Raw genomic sequence first — 21147 nt, 5'->3', positions numbered from 1 at the left:
GGCATGTGGGATCTTCCCGGACCGGGGCACGAACCCGTGTCCCCTGCATCGGCAGGCGGACTCTCAACCACTGCGCCACCAGGGAAGCCCCTTGTCTGCAGTTTTACAGCACGTTAGTGACAGAGCAGAATTCGGTCTCTTGACTCCTAAGGCAGTATGTTTGGTCTTATACCATATCATGCTGCAATTCCATCATGATCATTTAAAAACAGTATTTCAATATTCACTGGATGTATTCTTAAAAACGAAAATATCACTTTCTGGAATTATAGTACAAGAGTATTAGCTCTGCGTTTTGGGATGATGGCATCAGTAGAACTGATTCATAGATGAATCTCCTCATTTTTTAAAGTATCCACAAGGTATTGGGCCCTACAACTTCCTTGAGCTTTCCAAATTTGCAGACTTACACACACATTCATGCTGCCCCTACCCACTGTTGGCCGCATGTCATCAGTGAGACAATACAAGTATCTACCCATAACCAAAGATGTGCGGAGTTCTACAATGACCTGGATTATTAGGACAACCCAGAAACATCCGTAGCAGCAGCAACTTCAAAGTGAATTGAATAGATCATTTTTTTCTCCCTGGATTCATTTTCTTATTTATTTAATAAGTGTAAGTTAGAGTGAACCACATGTAGAGAATTGGGTCTTAGGGAACATGGGGGAGAGCAGAAAAGTTCTGTCCTTGAGTTAAAGTCTAAGTGAAGAGTTATCTTTCCCAGCCCTTGTACAGCCACATTCTATCCCAAGGCTATAATGTACACGTCTTCCCTCTGTACCCCCTGACTTACACCGTTCTATCTATGGCGGTCTCTTGCTGTTGACAAGGTCCACCCATCCTTCAAGGTCACTGTTATCTTCTTCATGAAAGTCTTGGAACCTTCATCTGGAGGCTGCCTGTCCATCCTCTAAGCTTCAGTTGAGGTAGCCTTATTTTATGGCTTCTGTATCTCCCCTCTAGATTAGAAATTCTCTGAGGGATTTATTCCGGGCGTTTATTTTCTTTTGTGCCTAGCACAGTGGTAGCTAGCGTCTCATTAAATTGTCGAATGAATGAAAGTTTAGATAAGAAGAAATCATCGCAAGAAGGGTTGGACTATCATGCCTGGTTCGTGTTGACCGTTCTTCCTGATTTCCCACCCCAGGGTGCCTTTGTTCCCTTCTGATGAACAATAACAGCAGAAATCACATTTCAGTAGAACACGTACGTGGTTAAATCATTTGGTATCATTTCAGTTTAGGGTCTACATTTTCACATGATTAAATTTCAATTCTCCTTAAGAGACTGGATTTTGTAACTTCTTTGCAATATGCCACACCTGCATCTTAGTTCACGTAATCCTTTGGCTAAAGGTATTTGTAACAGAAATGGCCCAGTTATCTCTCATCGATCGGCTTGGCTCTCTTGATATCTCAAGCTCTTACCCCCAAACTGTAGACAGTGATCATGGTTGTATAGTCACTATGAGTTCTCCTACATGCCAGCATAGAAGGCAAGTCGAACTCCCAGAAAAGTGAAATGAAATTAGAAATTGTAAAGTGAAGAAGTCCTAAGCCTTTAGTGTTTCATATTAGTGTGTCTTACAGTTCCTAGGGCTCAAGGTCCTGGCCATATGGTGGGCTGGCTTCTTTGCAGTGCAGGTCTGACCTGTCACTCTGTTGAGGTCTTTAATGGCGACGTTCTGCCTGAGGGCCCAGGGCCTCCCCATGGCTTCCTGAGGAAGTTGCTTCCTCTGCACCTCTTTTTTTTTTTTTTTTTTTTTTAATATTTCAGACATCGGTTGCCTGTCTCTGGGTGCTAGGAAACACCTAGCTTGTCACAAATGTCCACTTCTTTTGATTCAGAGCATGGTGGTAGCAGTGGAGTAGGGAGACTGTGTTAGGAGATGTTGCTCAAGATAAGCACTGTTTTGAACTCAGTACTCTCTGGATGGGTGAGCCGCATCTAGAGGATAAAAAAGCTGACTCAGGCCCTTGGTGGATTGGGAAATTCATGTAACCTTAGGGGTGGGCATTCTGCGATTTTATTGAGTGATTATTTTTTGCCAGGCATTAATGTAAGAGAACAAGATAGTATAGTTACTCTTCACCAGGGGCTCACATTTTAGTGACATAAAGTCAGCGATTGGGTCAATAAGCATACGTGTAAGGTAATTTCAGATAATAATAGAAACTTTGGGGAAATGAAATAGAGTAGTGGGAGAGAGAGCAGTGTAGGGAGGGAAGAAGCTAATTTTGGTTGGAAAGTTTGAAGAGCTTTGAAGATCTCTGAGGAACAGCATTTCTGGCCAAGGGGAAACTCAGGCAAAGGCTCTCAGGGAGCAGTGATGCGGTGTGTGCGGGGGACAGAAAGGTCAGGATAGGTAGAGCGGAGTGAAAAAGGGGAGCGGGCAGGGACTCGATTAAGGAGAGTCTTCAAGGCCCTGGTAAGGAGTGTGGGTTTTGTCCAGACCACAGTGGGGCGCTATTGAAGGATGTGAAGCAAGAGAATGACATTATCTTATTCACATGCTTTTAAGAACTCCTTTGGCTGCTGTGTGAAGCATGGATCATAAGGGGGCAGTGGTAGGAACAGGGTCATCCTTTAGGAAGTGACTGCAGTAGCCCCAGAGGGAATGAAGGATGGTCGCATTCAGAACTCAGGTCAAATGTTGTCACCTCTGTCGGGCTTCTTCCAGCCCACCCAAGCTGAGTCTAAGGCTCCCCCACCCCCGTTGCACGTGGTGACAATTATTTGTGTACACGTCTGTCTCCTCCGTCAGAGTTTGAACTTTCAAAGTCTAGGGCCATGTTTTACTGACCTCTGTGTCCCTGTTGTCTTCTGTGGTGCCCACTGCTTGGTGACTTTCGGTTTGGTGATGAATGAATGAACCAGTGTTTGACTTCTTCAGGAAGTGTGACCCATTATTATCCTACCCTGAATATTTTTCTAGTACCTATTTGATTGGATTACTCTTAGCTGCCATTTATGGACTGTGTATCGTGTAGCAGGCATTTCTCACAACGGTTCTATGAGATGGGTAGCGTTGTTGTAAAAACCGAGGGTCCGAGAGGCTAGTAACTTGCTCAAGGTCCCACTTACACACCAGTGAGTCATAAATATAGGAATTAAGGCCAGATTCATGTAGCTGGAGGGTCCTGTGCACTCAACCACCAGGCACCCTCAGGAGGCTGCAGCGTACGTCCCGCTTGGCCCAGTTTCCTCCCATTTCAGACTTTCATTTGTGCAGCTCTTTACCATTTACAAACTAGTTTTACATAAAGTTCTCGTTAAAGCCTTAAAACAATTCTGTAAAGTACATATTTTATAGGTGGAGGAAATGGACTCTTCGAGGAATGAGCTGCTAAAGGCCTCTTGAGCTACTATAGTTGACTGTGAGTTCCAGACTCTTAGTGGGCAACCAGCCTCATGGCCATTGAGTCGGCCATGTTGCTGACTGTCTGAGTGGCACGTGTCCTAATGGACCAATGTCTTTTTCTTTCTCCATCAGATATTATTTAGGATCCTCAGAGACGAAATGTTCATAAAAGGGATGTATTAGGAGTATCTGAATTAAGTTTTAAAATGCAATATAATTGCTTTTGCTAATTAAAGGACAGTTCTCTATTAGCCTATATTCAAGGTCACCTCTTTAGGGATATCTTGAAAATCAACTTGCCAGGCATCATGTAGGATGATGATGATCTTATCAGCGGTTACCTCGCCCGAAGCGAAGTCGTTTCCGCCCAACTTCAGTCTGCTGCTGTGTCCCCTTGGCAAACATGCCCCTTTAAGCAATAAGAGGATCCTGGCCAGCTGGGCTTCAGCTGTGTATGTGTTTGGCTGTTTTAGCCCTCAGGCCGCTGTGCTTGCACGGAGACATTTACCAGCAAAGCCTTCTAGAAATAGGAAAGCACAGCTGAGCAGCCGTGTCCCAAACTACCGTCCTATTCAAGTGCCGAGTGACCCCGCAATTCTTTCGGGTGAAAACAAGTGGGGAGGTGAAGCGGGCGAGGGTGGGTGGCGGTGGCTGTGAGTGTGAGGAGGATGACCCCACGAGGGGCACAGTGACTGTTACTGAGCAGGAAGGATGACTGCGGGTGCCTTCAGCATGAGAAGAATTGTAGGATGTGGGGAGTGGGAGTCAAATGAGGTCCCCTGCTTTACGATCACTGTGGTCCTACTCACCTATAGGCATCTCGTGTCTTAAGGAACTGAAATCACCACACTCAAGGCAGGTGGTTGGAAGTTCTGTTCTTTCAGTTGGGTGGTGCTGTGTTTTCATTTCTGAAGTTACTGCAGAGTCTTGTCCTGTCTTCTTCCTTTGAGATCTTTTGGGCAGAATAACCAGGAAAATTTACTGCTGCCACGCACACGTGTGAGCGGGAAAGCTCTTCAGAGGAGGTTGCTGGTTACAGTTCTTATGAAGAAATAGCACAAATTTCACACCTCTTCAGCTCTGGCAGCCATCTACTAAGGAAGAGTGGAGTTCAGGTCCGGCCTGGGCTGCTTTGAAGGATAAAGCTCAGTATGACCCTGTGAAGGGCTGGCTGTCAGTGTGCTGTGTGGTCACTGTAACTGTTGGCATCATTCGTAGATGAGCTCCTTAAAGGTCTCTGGACTTCTGTCGGTTGGAATTCCCTATTAACTGAAGATGTTCTGACTTTGTTATGCTTTTGGAAAAACACAAGACGGGTAATGTTCCAAGAAAAATCAATTTCTTGAGTTCCAAAATCTTGTCTTCGTAATGTTCTCCTGTCTGGAATACAAGGTGCTCAGTTAATATCGAATCATGATAAGGAGAATCGATCTCCTTCATGATGCCTCTTCTTGTCCTTCCCCAAGACTCTTCCATTTCTAGCCTGACTTAAGGACTCTGCCCAGAGGAAGTCTGGGTTTCGTTCTCTCATCCTTTTCCAAAGCATCATCTTTCTCTTTGTAGTTTTATATTTAGTTTGAGCTTTACGTAGATGTATGTGTGTATATGTGTACACATATGTATGCGTGTCTTTACTAGTTGCCTAGGGACCCTTCTTGCCCCTTTTTACCTCTTGCTATGGATTCTGGGAAGAATGATCAGAATAGGAGTCGAACTTTGAATGAAATATTCAACCTCCAGGGCTACCCCGGGAGAGGGGCGAGTCAGGCGTGCGGTTTGATATAGTGGATGCTCTAATGGTGTATTTTGATGCTGAATTGTGGATGGGCACCCAGGCCTTCAAACAGAGAGCTGGAGTTTATTGTACTATGTGGTATTAATAGCAGCAACATTATATTACAGATGTTATCAGTTTGAAAAGTATTTTCATTCCATTTTTTTCATTTTAATATATGCAGAAGTATTCCAGGAATAAAATTGTATGGCACTATTCCCAGTTAAGACCATCAGATTCTTTCCAGGGCTTTGTTTATTTTGATAAGGACTTGCTTTTTAACTGTTTAAAAACAGTTGGTTGTAACAGATTTCACAGAAGAGTCAGTAAGAGGACAGATTTCACAGAAGAGTCAGTATTGTGAACCCTGTTTAGCGAATAAGAAAACTTAGGCGGGCTTCCCTGGTGGCGCAGTGGTTGAGAGTCCGCCTGCCGATGCAGGGGACGCGGGTTTGTGCCCTGGTCCGGGAGGATCCCACATGCCGCCGAGTGGCTGGGCCCGTGAGCCATGGCCGCTGAGCCTGTGCATCTGGAGCCTGTGCTCTGCAACGGGAGAGGCCACAACAGTGAGAGGCCCGCGTACCGCAAAAAAAAAAAAAAAAAGAGAGAGAAAACTTAGGCACCAGGAGATTCTGGAACTCTCAGGGCTGAAATTAGAAATCAGTGTCCCGGGAAGGTGAAGTTTGACAAGGTGGTTTTAGGTGGGGAGGGTGTAGGGGAAAGGATTAGAAGAACAGTACACCTTTGGGGCTGTCAGCAAGGTGAGTGGGGGGAAAGGAAAATGACTTTGAGCATCACTGGGGACCCAGGTAAGGACAGAGATGCTGGGAAGAGCCAGTCAGCAGTGATTGTCTCCTGAAGTAGTTGCAGCTTGTGGACAGAAGTGGGCTCTGCAGTGGTGGATGGTCAGTGGGAATGACAGTGTCTCTAGGACTCAGCAGGACTCAGTGCAAGTCAGGGAAACGAGGAAGATGTTGAGCCACTTACCAATGTGGAAGAAAGAATGTTCTGGAGGTTGGTAGGTTAGGGTAAAGACAGAAGAACTTCTGAAGAGGAGTTGGCTCATCTTGTGACCTTGGAGAGTGAGCAACAGCTAAGCGGAAAGGTTAGGAGGAAGAACATGGGGAAATCCAAGCTTCAGTTCAGCTGGGAAGTAGGTGTCTCATGGAAAGGCTGAGGGTAGATGGGAGCTCTTGGCCATCCCTTAACCATTCCTCGTGTGACAGATGGAGGTCCCATGCCTTGTTCTGTCTTCTCCAGGGCTCTGGGCTGACCCTACCTCGAGAAAACACAACCCTCCAGCGCTGACCAGTGGGGAGGGGTCCACTCATGCTCTGTTAATCCACCTCAAGATTGTGCTGACTTGTTGTCATCCCATCACACTGTGGCTTGCAGTCCATGAAAAACTCTGCTCTTGGGGCAGACTTCCCCCGTGCCGTCCTGGAGTTGACCAAATGCAGCGCTGTATTCTTGTTCTTTGTCGACTTCATTGTGTCACTTTCACCTCCTCCTTCCATCTTGTAGGGTTATTTTATAGCTCTGGTTCCTCATCCAACATGTTGACTGTTTCTCCCAATTTTGTCTCATCTTGAAGCTTAGGAAGGTTGCTTTTCATTCTTAAAGACTTTGCTGAAGATGCAGGACGTAACTAGGATTATCATGCCCTTGAATATGCCACTGTGTTCCTCTCTCGAAGCTGACCATGACCCGTATCAACAGCCACTTTCTGGTGGGCCTTTTAACTACCTGTACATCGCTTTAGAGGTAAGGTGTGTATCTTGCTGAGGCCAAGATGCACAGCAGACAAAGGAACTTTCTTTTCACCTATTGCTCTCGTAATCCTAGGAAACAAGTTTTTAGTGAACCCATTCTGCTTTCTGATAGTCACTTTGGGCATCAAGTGTGAAGTGTTGATTATACACAGGCTTTTGAAAGGGACTCAGGTGTTTATAGTGGTCTGCAATCAATGGCTCCAGAAAACTAGCTGCAATTTAGATTTTTATCCGAGGCAATGCCATTCTCAGGAAAGGTAAATGGGGAAAGAGATAAGAGTACTGTCTATCATGTAGTAAACTTTAAAGTCACTATCTTCAAATAATAACTGTCGTGTGGATGAGGAATCCCAGGCAGCGAAGCTACGATGAGGCGTGAGTGGAGTTCCAGGGAGACACGTTTTCCTTAATACAAGGAAGAACTTTGCAGACCCTGCTCTGTCAAAGAGAAGCCCTTTGTCTGCCAGTCTCCATACATTCTTGCAATGTGGTGGGGTGTAATTCATCTTGGAGCAAGAACCTGAATTCATTTAAAGCAGTGGGTTGCTCTCTCGTATCTCCTCACGTCTCTTGGGCCTTAAATTCCTCTTAAGCATGTTTGTTCTGCTCATTCTATTTGAAGGTCGTTCTTCCTGATAGGGAAGATTAATTCAGAGTAGGGTTGGGTAATTTTCCTTTCTAACAATCATCAGTAAAAATGATGCCTGTTGTTCTCAAACTTTGGCGTGTATTAGCATCACCTGGGGAGCTTGTTGCATGTACAGATGCCCAGGCTTTACCCCTGAACCAGAAAGTATGAGGTGGAGGCTGCCCAGATCACAGCTGCAGGCCCAAGGCCCTTGATCGCAGGCTCACCCTGCCCACCCAGAGCCAATCTGGTCCAGCTGAGGCATCTCAGGACCTCAGCCCCCTGGTTGGACCATGTGCAGAGGCAGCTGAGTGCCTCAGGCTGCTTCCTGGTTCCCTGAGTGCAGCTCCTGGACTCCACCCTTGCATCTGTTTCAGCTGCTGTTTTCCCTACCCACCCTTCCCTGTGTGTGTCCTGGGCTGGACCTCTGCCCTGTTTCTATTATGATGCTGTCAGAGGGAGATTTTAAAAATGTGAATCTGATGATATCACCCCATACTTAAAAACACCCCCGTGACCTTCCGTTGCACTTTGGATAAAGACCAAAACCTCTCGCGTGACCCAGCAGGTTCTGCATAGCCTGGATCCTCCCTACCTGTTTTCCAGTCTCTTCTCACACTGTCTTGAACCTTTTGTCAGTCGTCCAACCACACTGGCTTTCTCAACTCTTCAAAAAAGCTCTGCTGCCTCCGTCCCAGGAACTTGATATATGCTGTTCGCTTTACCTAAAGCCCTCTTAACCCCACCTACATATCCACTGGACTTCTGCTTGCCCTTCTCTAATCATCTCATCGTTAGAGAAGCCTTCCCCAGCCTTGGCTGGAGTCCCCCACTGTACATTCTTATGATGCCAAGGACATCTCCTTTTTAGCACTTATCACAGTTATATGATTAGTTGATTAATGTCAGCATCTCCCACAAAACTGTAAACTCTATGAGGGCAGGCAGACTCTTTATTCACCATTAATATCTCTAGTACCTAGCAGAGTACCAGAGGAGGTACTCAATAGATATTTTTTGAACGAAGGAGTGGGAGCTAGTTCTTGGAACCATGGACAATACCATCATCCATCCGACAACAGGCTTCACCATGTCTGGGGACCTTCTGTAACATCCCGACTGCTATCATCTCACCCACGAGATGTTAATAGCCTGATTTGAACTTGAATTTCCTGCATCCACTTCAATACCGTGATTTGAACTAAGGTCACTTCCCCTGGCCAGCACCACATCCCAGTTATTTCTCAAATTCTGGTCCTACCTGTTCGTAGCTAGTTCCCTTCCCTCTGCTACCTTTACACTGAGGTCCCGGATGTGCCGAGGCTGAGGCCAGGTTAGGTGTGACATATGGTATAGCCTTTTGTTTCTTCTATTAGATTTTTCTAGGTAAATGGAGTAAGAGAATGTAAAAGTATTGTCTATCGTGTAGTAAGCTTTAAAGGCATTATCTTCAAATAATGTAATAACTGTCATGTGGACAAGGAATCCCAGGCAGCGAAGCTACAATGAGGAGTGAGTGGAGTTCCAGGGAGACATGTTTTCCTTAATACAAGGAAGAACTCTGCAGACTCTGCTCTGTCAGCGAGAAGCCCTAACTAAAAAGAAAATAAGAAAATTCCCTCATTTTCTGTAAGACAGTGATGAGTTCCTTCCAGTCCCAAATTGGTGGTACTGAGAAAAGGCACTTCTCATTACCTTGTCTTAACTTCCTTCTGGTTTTTCTTTTGACATTTTGTTAGGGGCTGTGACGTCTCAGGCTGTACCTGTCATTTCTCATTCTCTTCCCCACCATGGTCCCCTAGGATTCACTAAGTCCCCGTCCTCCCATTGTTTGTACTGACACATGACTCATCATGCCTGGTGCACCCTGCGTAGCATCCGGTTCTATCCGAACAGGTTGCTGCTTTTTTCTCAGATTTCAGCCTTAAGCTCTGGAATCGGCTGGGCTGGTGGTCTGCCGAGCGATTCTGGTGACACCTTAGTCAGCTGGAGAGACCGCCTGGCTGGGGACGGGAGGGGAGTCAAAATCCCGCTCTCGGTGCCTTCTCTGCCGACGTGGGCCACAACGCTCTGTGATGGGACACACCGCGAGTGTCAGCCCCCATCAGTTCCTCTCCCAGCCGCCCCAGATCAGCTCAGGGCGGCTTTGGTCCTTGCTGTTGCAACTACCGACTCCAGAAAGGACTGAGGGTTGGGAGCCCAATTTTCCGAATAGTTAGAATCATAGCATTTTATTGCTGGAAAACATCTTAGAGATAACCCATCCATTCTCATCTACACCTGATGACAGCGATACTCAGAGAAGGTGAACTACTGGTGCACAGCTGCACAGTTAGTGCCAGAGCCCCCCATCCAGCGCTCCCCCTGCACTTGGAAGTGCCTGTTTGTTTTCCAACGGTGTTCCCTCTTGGTCAGGAGAACGGGAAGTGAGTGGGAAAGCTCATTCTAAAACTCCAGTCTAGTTAGCAGGGTTATTAGAGAAGATATAAGATTTAAGATTTAGCATTTAGTGTAAATGTTTGGAAATGGGAATTCACGGAGCTAAGAATGTGAGTATATTTGTCTTATGAATGACAGTAATATGACAGAAATAGTCTAGGATAGGAAATTGTAAAGCTGCCTCTCTCCATTGAGATGATTGACTTTGACCCTGGTTTCAAGGGAGAGGCATAATCTTCAACGAGGAGAACTGTCTGTGCAGTTCATTTTAAGTACCCCAGTTTTCTCATGAAATATTGGAGGTTTGCGCAGCCCGAGATGAGTGCTGAGGAGGGGGAAATGGGTGGAGGAGAAGGGGTGGGAATGTGATGCTCTCTGAATGGACTGGGCTCCCCAGATGCAGCAGGTGCTCACTGGGGCGCACATGGCAGAAATCACCGGCCCCTGTCCTGCCACATTACACAGCAGCCCACTGGCAGCACAGACAGGAAGCAGTCGCTTGTGTGCTGGTTCAGGCTTGGCCCCTGTTGACTTGTTTCCTCCCGTGTCTGCGTGAAGTTCAGCACCGTGTCCAAGGTGTACCCTGTTGCGAGCGGTTCTTAGGAAAGCAGCCCTTCATTCACACCCACAGACGTCTAACCAGAGTGTTTACCAAAGGGGGCTCGTTAATAGCAACCACTGAGTTTCCATGTGTATCTTTCCCTGGGCTTTTCTAAAGCTGTCTGCCCACTCTGCTCTCCCCACTCAAACTTCTTCATTAAGAGACTTCTCCCTGTTCTCCTGGAGTCAGTTCCTTTTCCTACGGTGCCTTTTTTTCTAACCATCTGTCTCTTTATTCCTCTCTTATTATGACCCCAAGTGTTCAGAGTTCAAGTAGGCAGACATGAAATTTAGCTTCTCAGTCATTTGAAAGCCTGGATACTCTTAGAGCCCATGACTCTTTACAAATCATTTTAGGAAATGCATGGCCCTGCTTCCTTTTCCCCATATCCGTTATTGAACTTCAGAAGCTGTGGTCCAGCTCAAAGGAGAGAGCTTGCTTTCCTCATATCCACGGTTTAGATAAATGGTTGTCTCCATTTTTTGCCTGATGCAAAGACCACTTAAGACGTGTGAACCACTTCTCCCCCAAGTAGCATCAATTTTTGAGCATCTCCTGGGAACGTTGCCTCCTGTACTTCTATGTTTTGGGGTCTATAGAATGGAAAGCGGATGGCTCAATCTCCAAGTAGCCTAAGCTGAAGGAACCCCACCCTAGAAGGAGATCTTACAAAATTCACACTGATATTGGTGTCCTGTGGTTCATGTCTATCTTTAGAGCTTTTTGAAAAACACAGGGACATACTTTGAACATTTTTAAGTTACTTGTTTTATATCTGTTAGTCTTACTTTCCCCACCTGCATGTATAAGCTTTTGCACGGCAAGAAATGTCTTTTGTTACTTATCTATCCCTTAGGCCATTGCACTGCCATGTAGGCGTACAGAAGCTGTTCGTCACCATAAAGATGGATGGTTTGCTGACTCACCAGAATAGCATGTAAAAACTGCCCCCCCACCCCAAAAGCCCTGTTAAGGTGGCAGTAATGACGATTGGTACTTTGTAGGTGAAAAAGGGATAGCTAAACAAGAACCTTGCCCTCAACTTCAGTGCGTTGGGAGAGAAAGTGCAAAGTGTATGTGGGCCCCTGGACTTCTGGTGTCTTTTTTTTTTTTTAATTAAAAAAATTTTTTTAAGCTTTTATACAATATTTAAAGGTTACTTTCCATTTCCAGTTATGACAGAATATTAGCTGTATTCCCCTTGTGGTACAAAACATCCTTGAGCCTGTCTTACACCCAGTAGTTTGTGCCTCTCTGGTGTCTTTTTAAAATTTGTCCAACAGACATTGCCTCAATTGGAACAAATGCTGAAGGGATTCTTTTTGTCAAGTGACTGGCTCCTCTTTATTTAACCTGAGCTCTTAATAGCTAGATTTGGTCTACAGTTTCTTGTGGAATTGTACAGCTGTAGGTCTGAGGTGTCCAGTCACTAGCCTGACCTCGGAAGCCTGGTGGCAGTTCCTATCATGGGTTCCCAGTTAGACTGAAGACTTTTCTCCTCGGTGTCGTCCCCAGTGCCTCCAGGAGCTCTGCCCTGCCCTAGGTCTTCTGCTTCTTCCTCTTCTCTCGCATTGAGTCATTGTGATTAGTCACATCCTGCTGTGAGCACAGCAGCCCATTGTATAGGGAAGACCTGATCTTCTCTCTCAAGTTTATGTTACAGGTCATACTTGATTATGATTTCCCTTTAAACTCCCCCCTCCCCTTTGTTAGGTGAAAGGAGAGAAGTTTGGGGAGAAATAGGGGTGGAGTCCTATTAAAACGCCCCTGTGCTGTTTAGTATTTCAGGTTTCCCAAGCACAAAAGAGTATGAGCCCGTAAAAAAACCAACACCCAGGGTTTTGTTTCTAAATTGTCATATCTATATAGAGACTCCTGTCAATGCTTTGAATTTCTAGAATATAGTAATAAAAGTAATATTGTTGCTGTTTCCGAAGATTGCCATAGGAAAATAATGAATTATCGTTTTTAAAGCACCCTAAGACGATTTCAAGTTCAACGGCAGTTTTCTTGTCTTTTGGGAATGTCTGTGAAATAGAGTTCAGTTATTTTCTGAAAACTTGTGGGTGCTCATAGGTAATCTCTGGTCACCCAGGATGTAGTATCAAGGCAATGATTGACACCTCAAGCCTCTGAGACCCAAAAAATCAAGGATATTCTTGTTTATGTTGGAGTGGAAGGACAGGGTACTTCCCTCCATGTTTCTGCAGACTCAAAAGGACGAAACATTAAGTACAACTCTGCATGGGGTATAGGAAAGGAATATGTTCTACTAGCGCTGTGGGGCCTGAGGTTGATGAAGACGGTTTCTTGTTTGTTAATGGTTAATTAGTAGGTTTGTCTCAGAGCTAGGCCCTATACTCACTCTTCCCTATTAGTAACCTTAGGATTGACCGGCGGTGCCTAAAAACACCTGTCACCTGCTCTGACTCATCCAAGTTCAGAGTGAATCTCAGAAGTCTCAGGTTTCTTCAGGAAGTTGAGTTCAGAAATCGTTTATGAGATCAGGTTAAGGTGACTTTTCTCTATTGTAAGCATTAATAATTGTCCACAACAAAGCAAATATGATGTAATCATATATTTATGATAGGATTACATTTTCTTAGTGATTGGACGTTTTATTGCTATTTTATAGCCTTTTTTTTTTTCTTTTCCCCCCACTAAAAGTTTGAAAAAAGTTGAAGCATACAGTATTAGAAAACACACTAAACAGATTAGGATTTCTTGGTCTGGGAGAAGCTTAAGACTAAGAAGGAACACGATTCAGGTTAAATGATTGTAAAGGGTATCAAAGCGACCGGTGCAGATATGGTCTCCAAATGGCAGACTTCAAAACTACAGGAAGCTTTCTAAAAATGGCCCTTTGCTAGAAATAAGAGGTTATGGGCTGGAAACATAAATACAGAATGAAGGCTCAGTAAAGTAGATGCTTTAACAGTGGTGAACATTTATTGGGTTCTTTCCATGTGCTAAGCTCTTTCCTACATTACCTCATTTAATCTTCAAAACAAATTTAAGAGGGAGCTCTTCTTATTTATTCCCATTATACACATTAGGCACCTTGAAGTTAGATAGGTTATGTAATTCGTCCAGTATCACACAGGCCAGACGTTGGGGAGCTGGGATTGTTGAGGCCTCATTCACAGGGTATTAGAGAAGCCCTGGGGTGCTTGGAGACCAGTATTATTATTATTTTTTAAAGAAGCCCTGTATGGCAGTTCTTGTGTTTTATTTTTCTTTAGTAACTCTCTCTCCTTAAGTAGGTCATTATCATAGAATCTTAGGACAGTGAACTTGGAAGAGAGATTGGCTGGCCTGCAGCCTGTCCTCTGAGAAAGAAAAAAAAAAAAGAGAGAGATCGAGATCTTCTCACTCGTTTAGGGCTAGTGAGAAGTTCTTTTTGCTAATCTTGGATATCTTCAGGAAGGACCTCCGCTCAAAGGAAAGCTATCCTTTGATAGACTGTTCTAGTATATATTCCAGCAGTCAGGAAGTTTATGTCAAAGCTAAAACGTCACCAATAACAAGTTCTTTTGTAGCCTAAGGGGAAGTTAGAGAAGGACTAATTACTACTTCATTATAAAATTCTATTATTCACTCCAGCCACCCTGGGAGGTTCATGCAATGGTTATTTATTGAGCACCTACTATGAGCCAGGCATTATACTGAATTGTGCTGAGTCTGATCTTGGAAATCTTTGAGACTTAACACGAGACAACCCAACCACCCTGGATAGTTTAGAGTCAGATTTTTAATTTTTTTGAATAATGATAATTAGCCACTTGCTGTATGTTATTTAATCCTTACGACACGCTCTGAGATAGTATCCCATTTTACAGATGAGGAAATTAAAGCTCAGCAACATTAAGAAACACCCCATGAAACACAGTAGGGCCTTGGCCACGTGATATGAGCTCCTAGAGAGAATAATAATCATTTTCATATAGTACTTTACAAAAGGCTTTTACTTGTATTATTTCACCTAGTTCTGTAAACAAAAATGATAGTAGTTATAATTATACTCACTTTACAGATAGCAATAATCATATCTATTTATTATATACTCAGTATGTGCCGAGAGTGTCAGATAACTTAGAAGTTAGGCCTTAGAAGAACTCGGCCTTAAAGAAGGCCTAGTTCATGTAATGCTCACAAGAGCCCTAATAAGTGTCATGATTCCCATTTTACAGATGAGCCATTTAGATTTCTTTGTATTTTCCCCCCACTTGCAGGCAGAGAGCCCAATACTGCTGGCAACATGTTATAGTAGAGGGATGGAGATAGAGGTTAGACTGCTTGCTCAGGGAGTCATCTGGTGATGTTAGATTAGAACTCAAATCCAAATTTGAGTCCCGTGTGCCCTGCTCATTTTGCTACGTGGTTCTTGTCCTTTTTGTCTATTGAAAATAGTGCTTGAGAGAAGGCCTTATTACTTTTGTGAGATTGCTTTCTGGTGCTGTAAGGAATGCATCTTTTTCCATCTGAAGATCATTTACCGTTTATCTGAATAGTGAATTACATTAATGGTTAAAGCAAGGAAGTATGGCTATATCAGATATATAACAAGGACCACTCACTCAGATTTGAAATGTTGCCGATCTATACAATGTCAGCCTTGAACATTTTAAAGCACAAAAGTTCATTACGTTAATGATCAAGCATACTTTACATTTCCGAAGGAAAATTTTCTGTTAACCATTTACAGTGCTATACTTTTATTCAAATTGCAAACTCAGGTAAATATTCCTTAAAATTGAGTTGGATGAAATTTTCCTATACATCTGTTGATACAGTAACATTAGATAAATGTCCAGATGTATTTAATTATTTTGACTCAAGGAAAGTATGTCCTATTTAGATAGTCTTTAAATAAAATATTTCTGAATGGAGCAAATAAACAAGAAATAGCTGAAACTAAATGGCTTTGTACAGAAAAACTGAGAGGCTTTAAAGAGGCATCATCTCAGGAAAACCCATGTGTTGTTGCACGCACTTTTATTTGTAGCAATAAACCTGAATTGACTTAAATATATTTATAGTTTTTAAAAATTGAGCTTTTCCTTTTCAGAGGCTCATAGGTGATATAGGAATAATTTAAAATTAGACCTATTCCAAATGTATTTACTCCAGTTCAGATGTGTTTTAACCATGGAACTCTCCTCGTGTCACCAAGAGTTTTTCTAAAAGACAAGAATTAATACTTACTGAGTGCTTCCCATGCTAGCCCTCTCCACATAGTTTTCTCATGCAATTCCCACATCCCTGTGATTCGTATATTATTACTCCCCCACCCCCTTTTACAGATTAGGAAACTGAGGTTCAGAGTCACTGAGTAATTAACCCAAGATCGCACAGCTAGAAAATAGAAGTCTCAGAACTTGAACCTAATTCTGCACATTCCAAAGTCCATGGCTATTCTAATATACAAAGCTGTCTTGAGAACAGCCTGGTATATGAGAGTGTTTAAAATTTTTTAAATGTGAAGTTAGAAAAAAAAAATGATAAGAGAAATTTGCTTATGATTCTGTTTATACCTCCAAGAAACTCCATAAAGATAAGTCAAAAGATATTGCTAATTCTCAGCAGGTCACTCTAACCAGTTGGTAGCCCATTATTTTTATCGTTATAGTGACTGTAGGTAACACTAGGCCACATTCCAAACATGTGACATCTTTGAAACAGATTCCAATAGGATTGAAGACATTTCCCTGTTGTGTTTTGGATCATTTTCTTACTGTCAGAAGCTCATGTGCTTAACATTGAAACTGGATGGTGATGAAGCTTTTCAGTTCTTAGTTGGCTTTGAAATTAAGTTTTGTTTTTTCTTAACGGTTATTTTCTGGTGTAGCTTTAGCATGAGAATAACATAACTGGCTCCCCTCTTTCCTCTTCTCCTTACATGCTGCCCCTTCTGTGCTCATCTCTACCCCAGCCTCCTAAACCCCAGACTGGAAAGGGCACCCCCTCGATATGCCTGGAAAGAAAGCGAACCATGCTAAAATCAGGGAATCATTTACAAACCAAAAAGCACGGCTGAAAGATAGTGGCTGGATGTGTAGCAGTAAAAGGCACAGTCTACTGCTCTTTAATCAAATAAATCGTTCCCAAATTTTCTAACTTTTTAAAAAAGAGATAAGTAATACCTATTCATTGGAGTAATATTAAAAGACATACAGGAAATACAGAAAATAAATAAAATGGAATTCAACTTTGTGACGACAACCAAAGCAGATTGTTTTCTTAAATGACAGGCTTTCCAAATAGAAATATTTACGTGTGAGAGAGACAAATAGTCCTTACACACGATCCATTTTGTTACTTTCATAAAGACGCGAAGTCTAGAAAGCTCTGTGCCCTAGGGGGCCTGCAAGGGTGGAGTTGTGGGAAATAGACCGTCCTTGTATATTCTGATTTTCCCCTGCTTTATCCTTTCTGAGTCTGGGGTTGTGTGTTCGAAGGCCACAGCGGCTGGTGTGCTAAAGATGTTTCTTCTTTGCCCAGATCCCAGGCAGACGCAGTCTTCCCCGCCGTGGTCCTACGACCAGTCCTACCCCTCGTACCTGAGCCAGATGACGCCCCCGTCCATTCACTCCACCACCCCGCTGTCCTCCACCCGGGGCACCGGGCTGCCTGCCATCACCGACGTGCCCAGGCGCATTTCAGGTAAAGACCACACTTGAACTCAAAACCCACTCCGGTGCAGGGGTGGGGTTGGGACTGCGGGATGAGCCCAGCTGTCTCAGCTACACTCACAGTAACTCTCCATCAGAGGCATGTGGACAAGGGTCTGACAGCTGCAAACCAGGTCTTCTGAATTATGGGGCTACTGAGTGCTTGAACTTAAACTGAAGTCGAGAGACTGAAAGTCCACCAGAGATGGCATCCTTGTCTAAGATGACACTCAGTGCCCTCCCAGTTTCAGTCCCACTGAATTGCATGCCCTTTGGTTGGCTCTGTCTCCTAACTGGGGCCTTCTCCTGAGGGTCTTGTACCAGGCCTTCCTCTGCTTGTGTTCCTTTCTGTTCCTAACATCTGCCTGAAAGCCAAATTACAGCCTGAGGGCACAGCCCTCCGTTTCTAGAGGCTCTTAAATCCCAGGAGTCCCAGGTAGCCAGTTCTGAGAGAGAGCGCCTGCAAACTTCAGATCCTTGCCGGACATGTGTCACTCCAAGTGCAGGGGGGCTGTAAGAGTCTTAAAAGGCCACGTATGGCCTCTGAGCGGCCAGCTCAAGACCGAGGCAGCCTCTCCACGAATCACACAGCTCACTGCTGTTGCTGTCAACGTGGCAGCCCCGGGGCTCACACACCCCCTCTTCCAAAGGCACCACAAAATTCTGTGACTCATGGTGGCAGCGTGTGTGATCAACATCCTGGCTGCCCCTCTCTCTCATGGAGAATTCATCCCAGGGAGCCAGAGAGTATCCACGAAGATGTCAGACTGACAAGTGGAGGAAAGTTAAAGGCTCTTGGCCAACCATATGAGTCCTGTGAATAAGAAAAAAAAATCTGTCATCCACCCCTTGACATCCAGACTGCAGCCCTGCCCCCATCAGTACAGAAGCAGCCCCCCAGAGACACACACAGTTGGATCCTCTATTTGTCAGACACTCTTCTCAGCGTTCGGGCGCCATGCACCTGTTTGACTCCTGGCCAGGTTAATGCCTTTCTTTCTTTGTCTTTGTGTTTCTGTCTCTGTTTTCTCTCCCTCTCTCATTTTCTGCAAAGCTCGAAGCCGGTACTCACTCCGCTGAGTTGCACCACTGGCAAGCTGACGGGCCGCCAGCAGGCTTGCAGGTTGTGACTAGCTCAGACTCCTTTATTTCTTTCAACTTGGGAGGAGGGAAGGCTTTGTTTCTCAAGCAAATAGCAGGAAAGGGCTCTCTGGTCCTAATGCCTTCACATTTTCTGCCACAGACGGACTCCCATAGGGGTGAGTAGGGAAAGAAGGGGTGGGGGAGGGAAACCTCAAGAGTCTTTGGAAAACCACGTGACCACTTTTCATTCCGACCGCTGTTCTTATTGTCATGAATCACATGGTATTTGTTGGGGAAGTGTGCAGAGTATAGAATTTTAGCGATCATTTCCCTTGACTGGAATGACTCCCTCCCATTGGCAAACATCAGTTAACGACACAGGAAAGGATGAGGAAGGTACGGGGGCGGGTAACCAGGGCTGACGCGGGATCGTAGGTATAGTGTTGGGTGGTGGGTGTTGAGTTAGTTCTGGTCATGCCTTCTGTAGTTTAGACTGAGTCCGTTTTGTCTTACACGGGGCCAAGGTGACACGTTGCCGGGACAGATTTGTGCAAACTTGGTTTCTGTTTAGGGTCCTCTGGGGCTTCCGTCTGTCCCACCCTCTGTGGCTGAAACAGATTTTGCTGTTTGTCCTCTGGCAGTACCTGGAGGAAAAAAAAAAAAAAAAACCTCAGGGAGTGGTCACAGCCTTAGAGACACTTATCTCCAGCATTTTCTCGCTGAGGTGTATTCGCATGTGAATTCAGTGGGAAAACCGTTGAAAGTAACACTGAAGATGGCATTTTATCACTTACATGTGTGATACGGAGCAGCCAGATTATTTGGAGGCAATGTACTGATAATTAATTGAAACATTTCCATAAACGAACACAACACAGCTTTCCTCATTTCACAGAGGAGACAGAAACTGGTTAATTACCCAGCCGTATATTGATCTGAGGCCAATGGTGGGAACGGGCCTCTGCTTTAAACTAGTTTGAGACTGAGTTTAGTCCAGTTTTTTTTCCTCCCACCCCAAACATCTCTATGAGTTGTTCCTGGCAAAGTAACATGGTGCCAGGGTGGGAGGTTCTGTATAAACATTAAAGCGAAGAGAACAGAAAATCCTTCTTGTCAGCAGTAGGGAATCAGGAAGAAAGAACTAGAAGTGGACTGTAAGGGAACTAGAGGAGCCTTGCTTTTTCTGACCTTGCTCTTGGGTGTGGGCCTGTGTCTGCAGCCCAGGGCGCTGCCTGGTGGACTAGGGGACCAAATCATCTGGAGTGAGCCCCATTTTCAGTGCCCTGGGGACTGGTCCTAGGACACTTCTTGGAGAGGAGCCTGTCTCATAAGTTCTCAGGTACCAAGTTGTGTACTTTCTTCTTCTTATTCCCCTCAATATCTAAAGGTATCCCTAAGTTCCAGGATGCTATGTCTCTGCAACACGGACAGCTAAAATATTAACCTCTGTCTCCATCTCCAAGTAGCTCTGTGTTCACTTTTTAAGATGCTTTCCAGAACAGTTCCTGTTTCTCTGTGTAGAGACATCAGTTCTCATCTCGCTCTATGAAGGGATACACAAAACATTCTCATATGATCTTGGGTGAGAAAGAATAAAATTCCTCACTTATACAGTAGGGTTGGAGGTTCAGACCCAGGTTTGAATTCTAACTCACACATATATCAGGCAAGTTGCTTACATCTCAGAAACTTAGTTTTATTATTTGTCAAACAGGGATATAATATTTATCTCTTGGGGTTACCGTGAGGATTAAATGAGATGCTTAGTGTAAAGTGCTTAGGGCAGGCCTGACACACGATATGTGCTAAACAGATTGTAGCTGAGATTATGAAGCTAACATTGTTTTGTAAAAATTGTATGTCTGTATATAATTTGCAGGCAAGTCCTGGTTTAAATGAATCAGTAGGTAAAAATCTAAACTTTTAGAGGGATTATTTGCTTTCTAAAATGGATGGCTACAGAGTATATTTAAAACAAAAATCACCATGAGATACTTAAACAAGTTAATACTCATATGACATTCATAAAGCACTTAACACAGTGCCTAACACATAGAAGTACTCAATAAATGTTTGTCATTATTATTATTATTCCATAGACTTATAAATTTTTATAGAGCTAAAAGCAGTTGGGAGCCATTCACAAAAACTCAATAAAGCGCTAAGAGAATATAACTATTCAGTTATAGTGTCAGAAAATAGAAGATGTTAAATTACACTTAGATGTAACTAGGCATGCTAAGGTTCTTTTCCAAGGAGTTACAGGAATAAAGGGGACCAGAAAGATCTTTCAGAAAGAAATATTCCTAAAGAAATTCCATTTCATCCTAAAAGACCATTGCAAAGAAAGACCATGATTTAATCTGTTTAAAGGCCTTCAGAGAATCCATTTTTACAACTTCTTTTTTTGTTATCCTTTCTTCTGAGTAATTTTTCAAGTGCGGCTACAAATGCTCAAACTTAATGAATTATGATAATGACAGTGGTATTATCCCACATAGCTCCTGTAGTCTCCCTCAAATTCTTTACGGAAGCAAGGAGTAAATAAAATAAGATGATAAAGATACATCACTAACATTCTCTACTTTATCGCAAAGAAAGATACAAACCCAGATATCTTGAAGTTCACGGGGGCAGTACAAAGACTCAGAAAATATTTCCTTAACCTTGAGTAGCCTTCAATAGTATAACAAGAGCAATAGCGGCGGTTATAAGTTATGGCTGAACAGTAAATTATTGTCGTCTGGTTGACTAATAGGGTCTACCTTATTGTATTGAGTTTAGTTCATATCCAGCCGAATTATAAAAATCG

General features: G+C 43.8%; 1 protein-coding gene across 4 annotated transcripts in view; it reads left to right on the top strand.

Annotated features, from left to right (window-relative positions):
- The window catches only part of RUNX2 (RUNX family transcription factor 2), a 208445-nt gene that overhangs the window by 158952 nt on the left and 28346 nt on the right, over positions 1-21147 (top strand). For 3 of the 4 annotated variants that reach the window (XM_060021723.1, XM_060021724.1, XM_060021725.1), the window contains exon 6: positions 17083-17244. The exons of the other annotated variant lie outside the window; for it this stretch is intronic. In XM_060021723.1, coding sequence (XP_059877706.1) covers positions 17083-17244 — 162 coding nt within the window. The remainder of the gene's footprint in view (positions 1-17082; positions 17245-21147) is intronic. 4 annotated transcript variants of the gene reach the window in all.

Source organism: Delphinus delphis, chromosome 10, assembly GCF_949987515.2.
Source record: "Delphinus delphis chromosome 10, mDelDel1.2, whole genome shotgun sequence".
Taxonomy (NCBI): Eukaryota; Metazoa; Chordata; class Mammalia; order Artiodactyla; family Delphinidae; genus Delphinus; species Delphinus delphis.
Note: the sequence above shows the minus strand (reverse complement) of the source record. Positions and strands in the feature narration are given on the sequence as shown.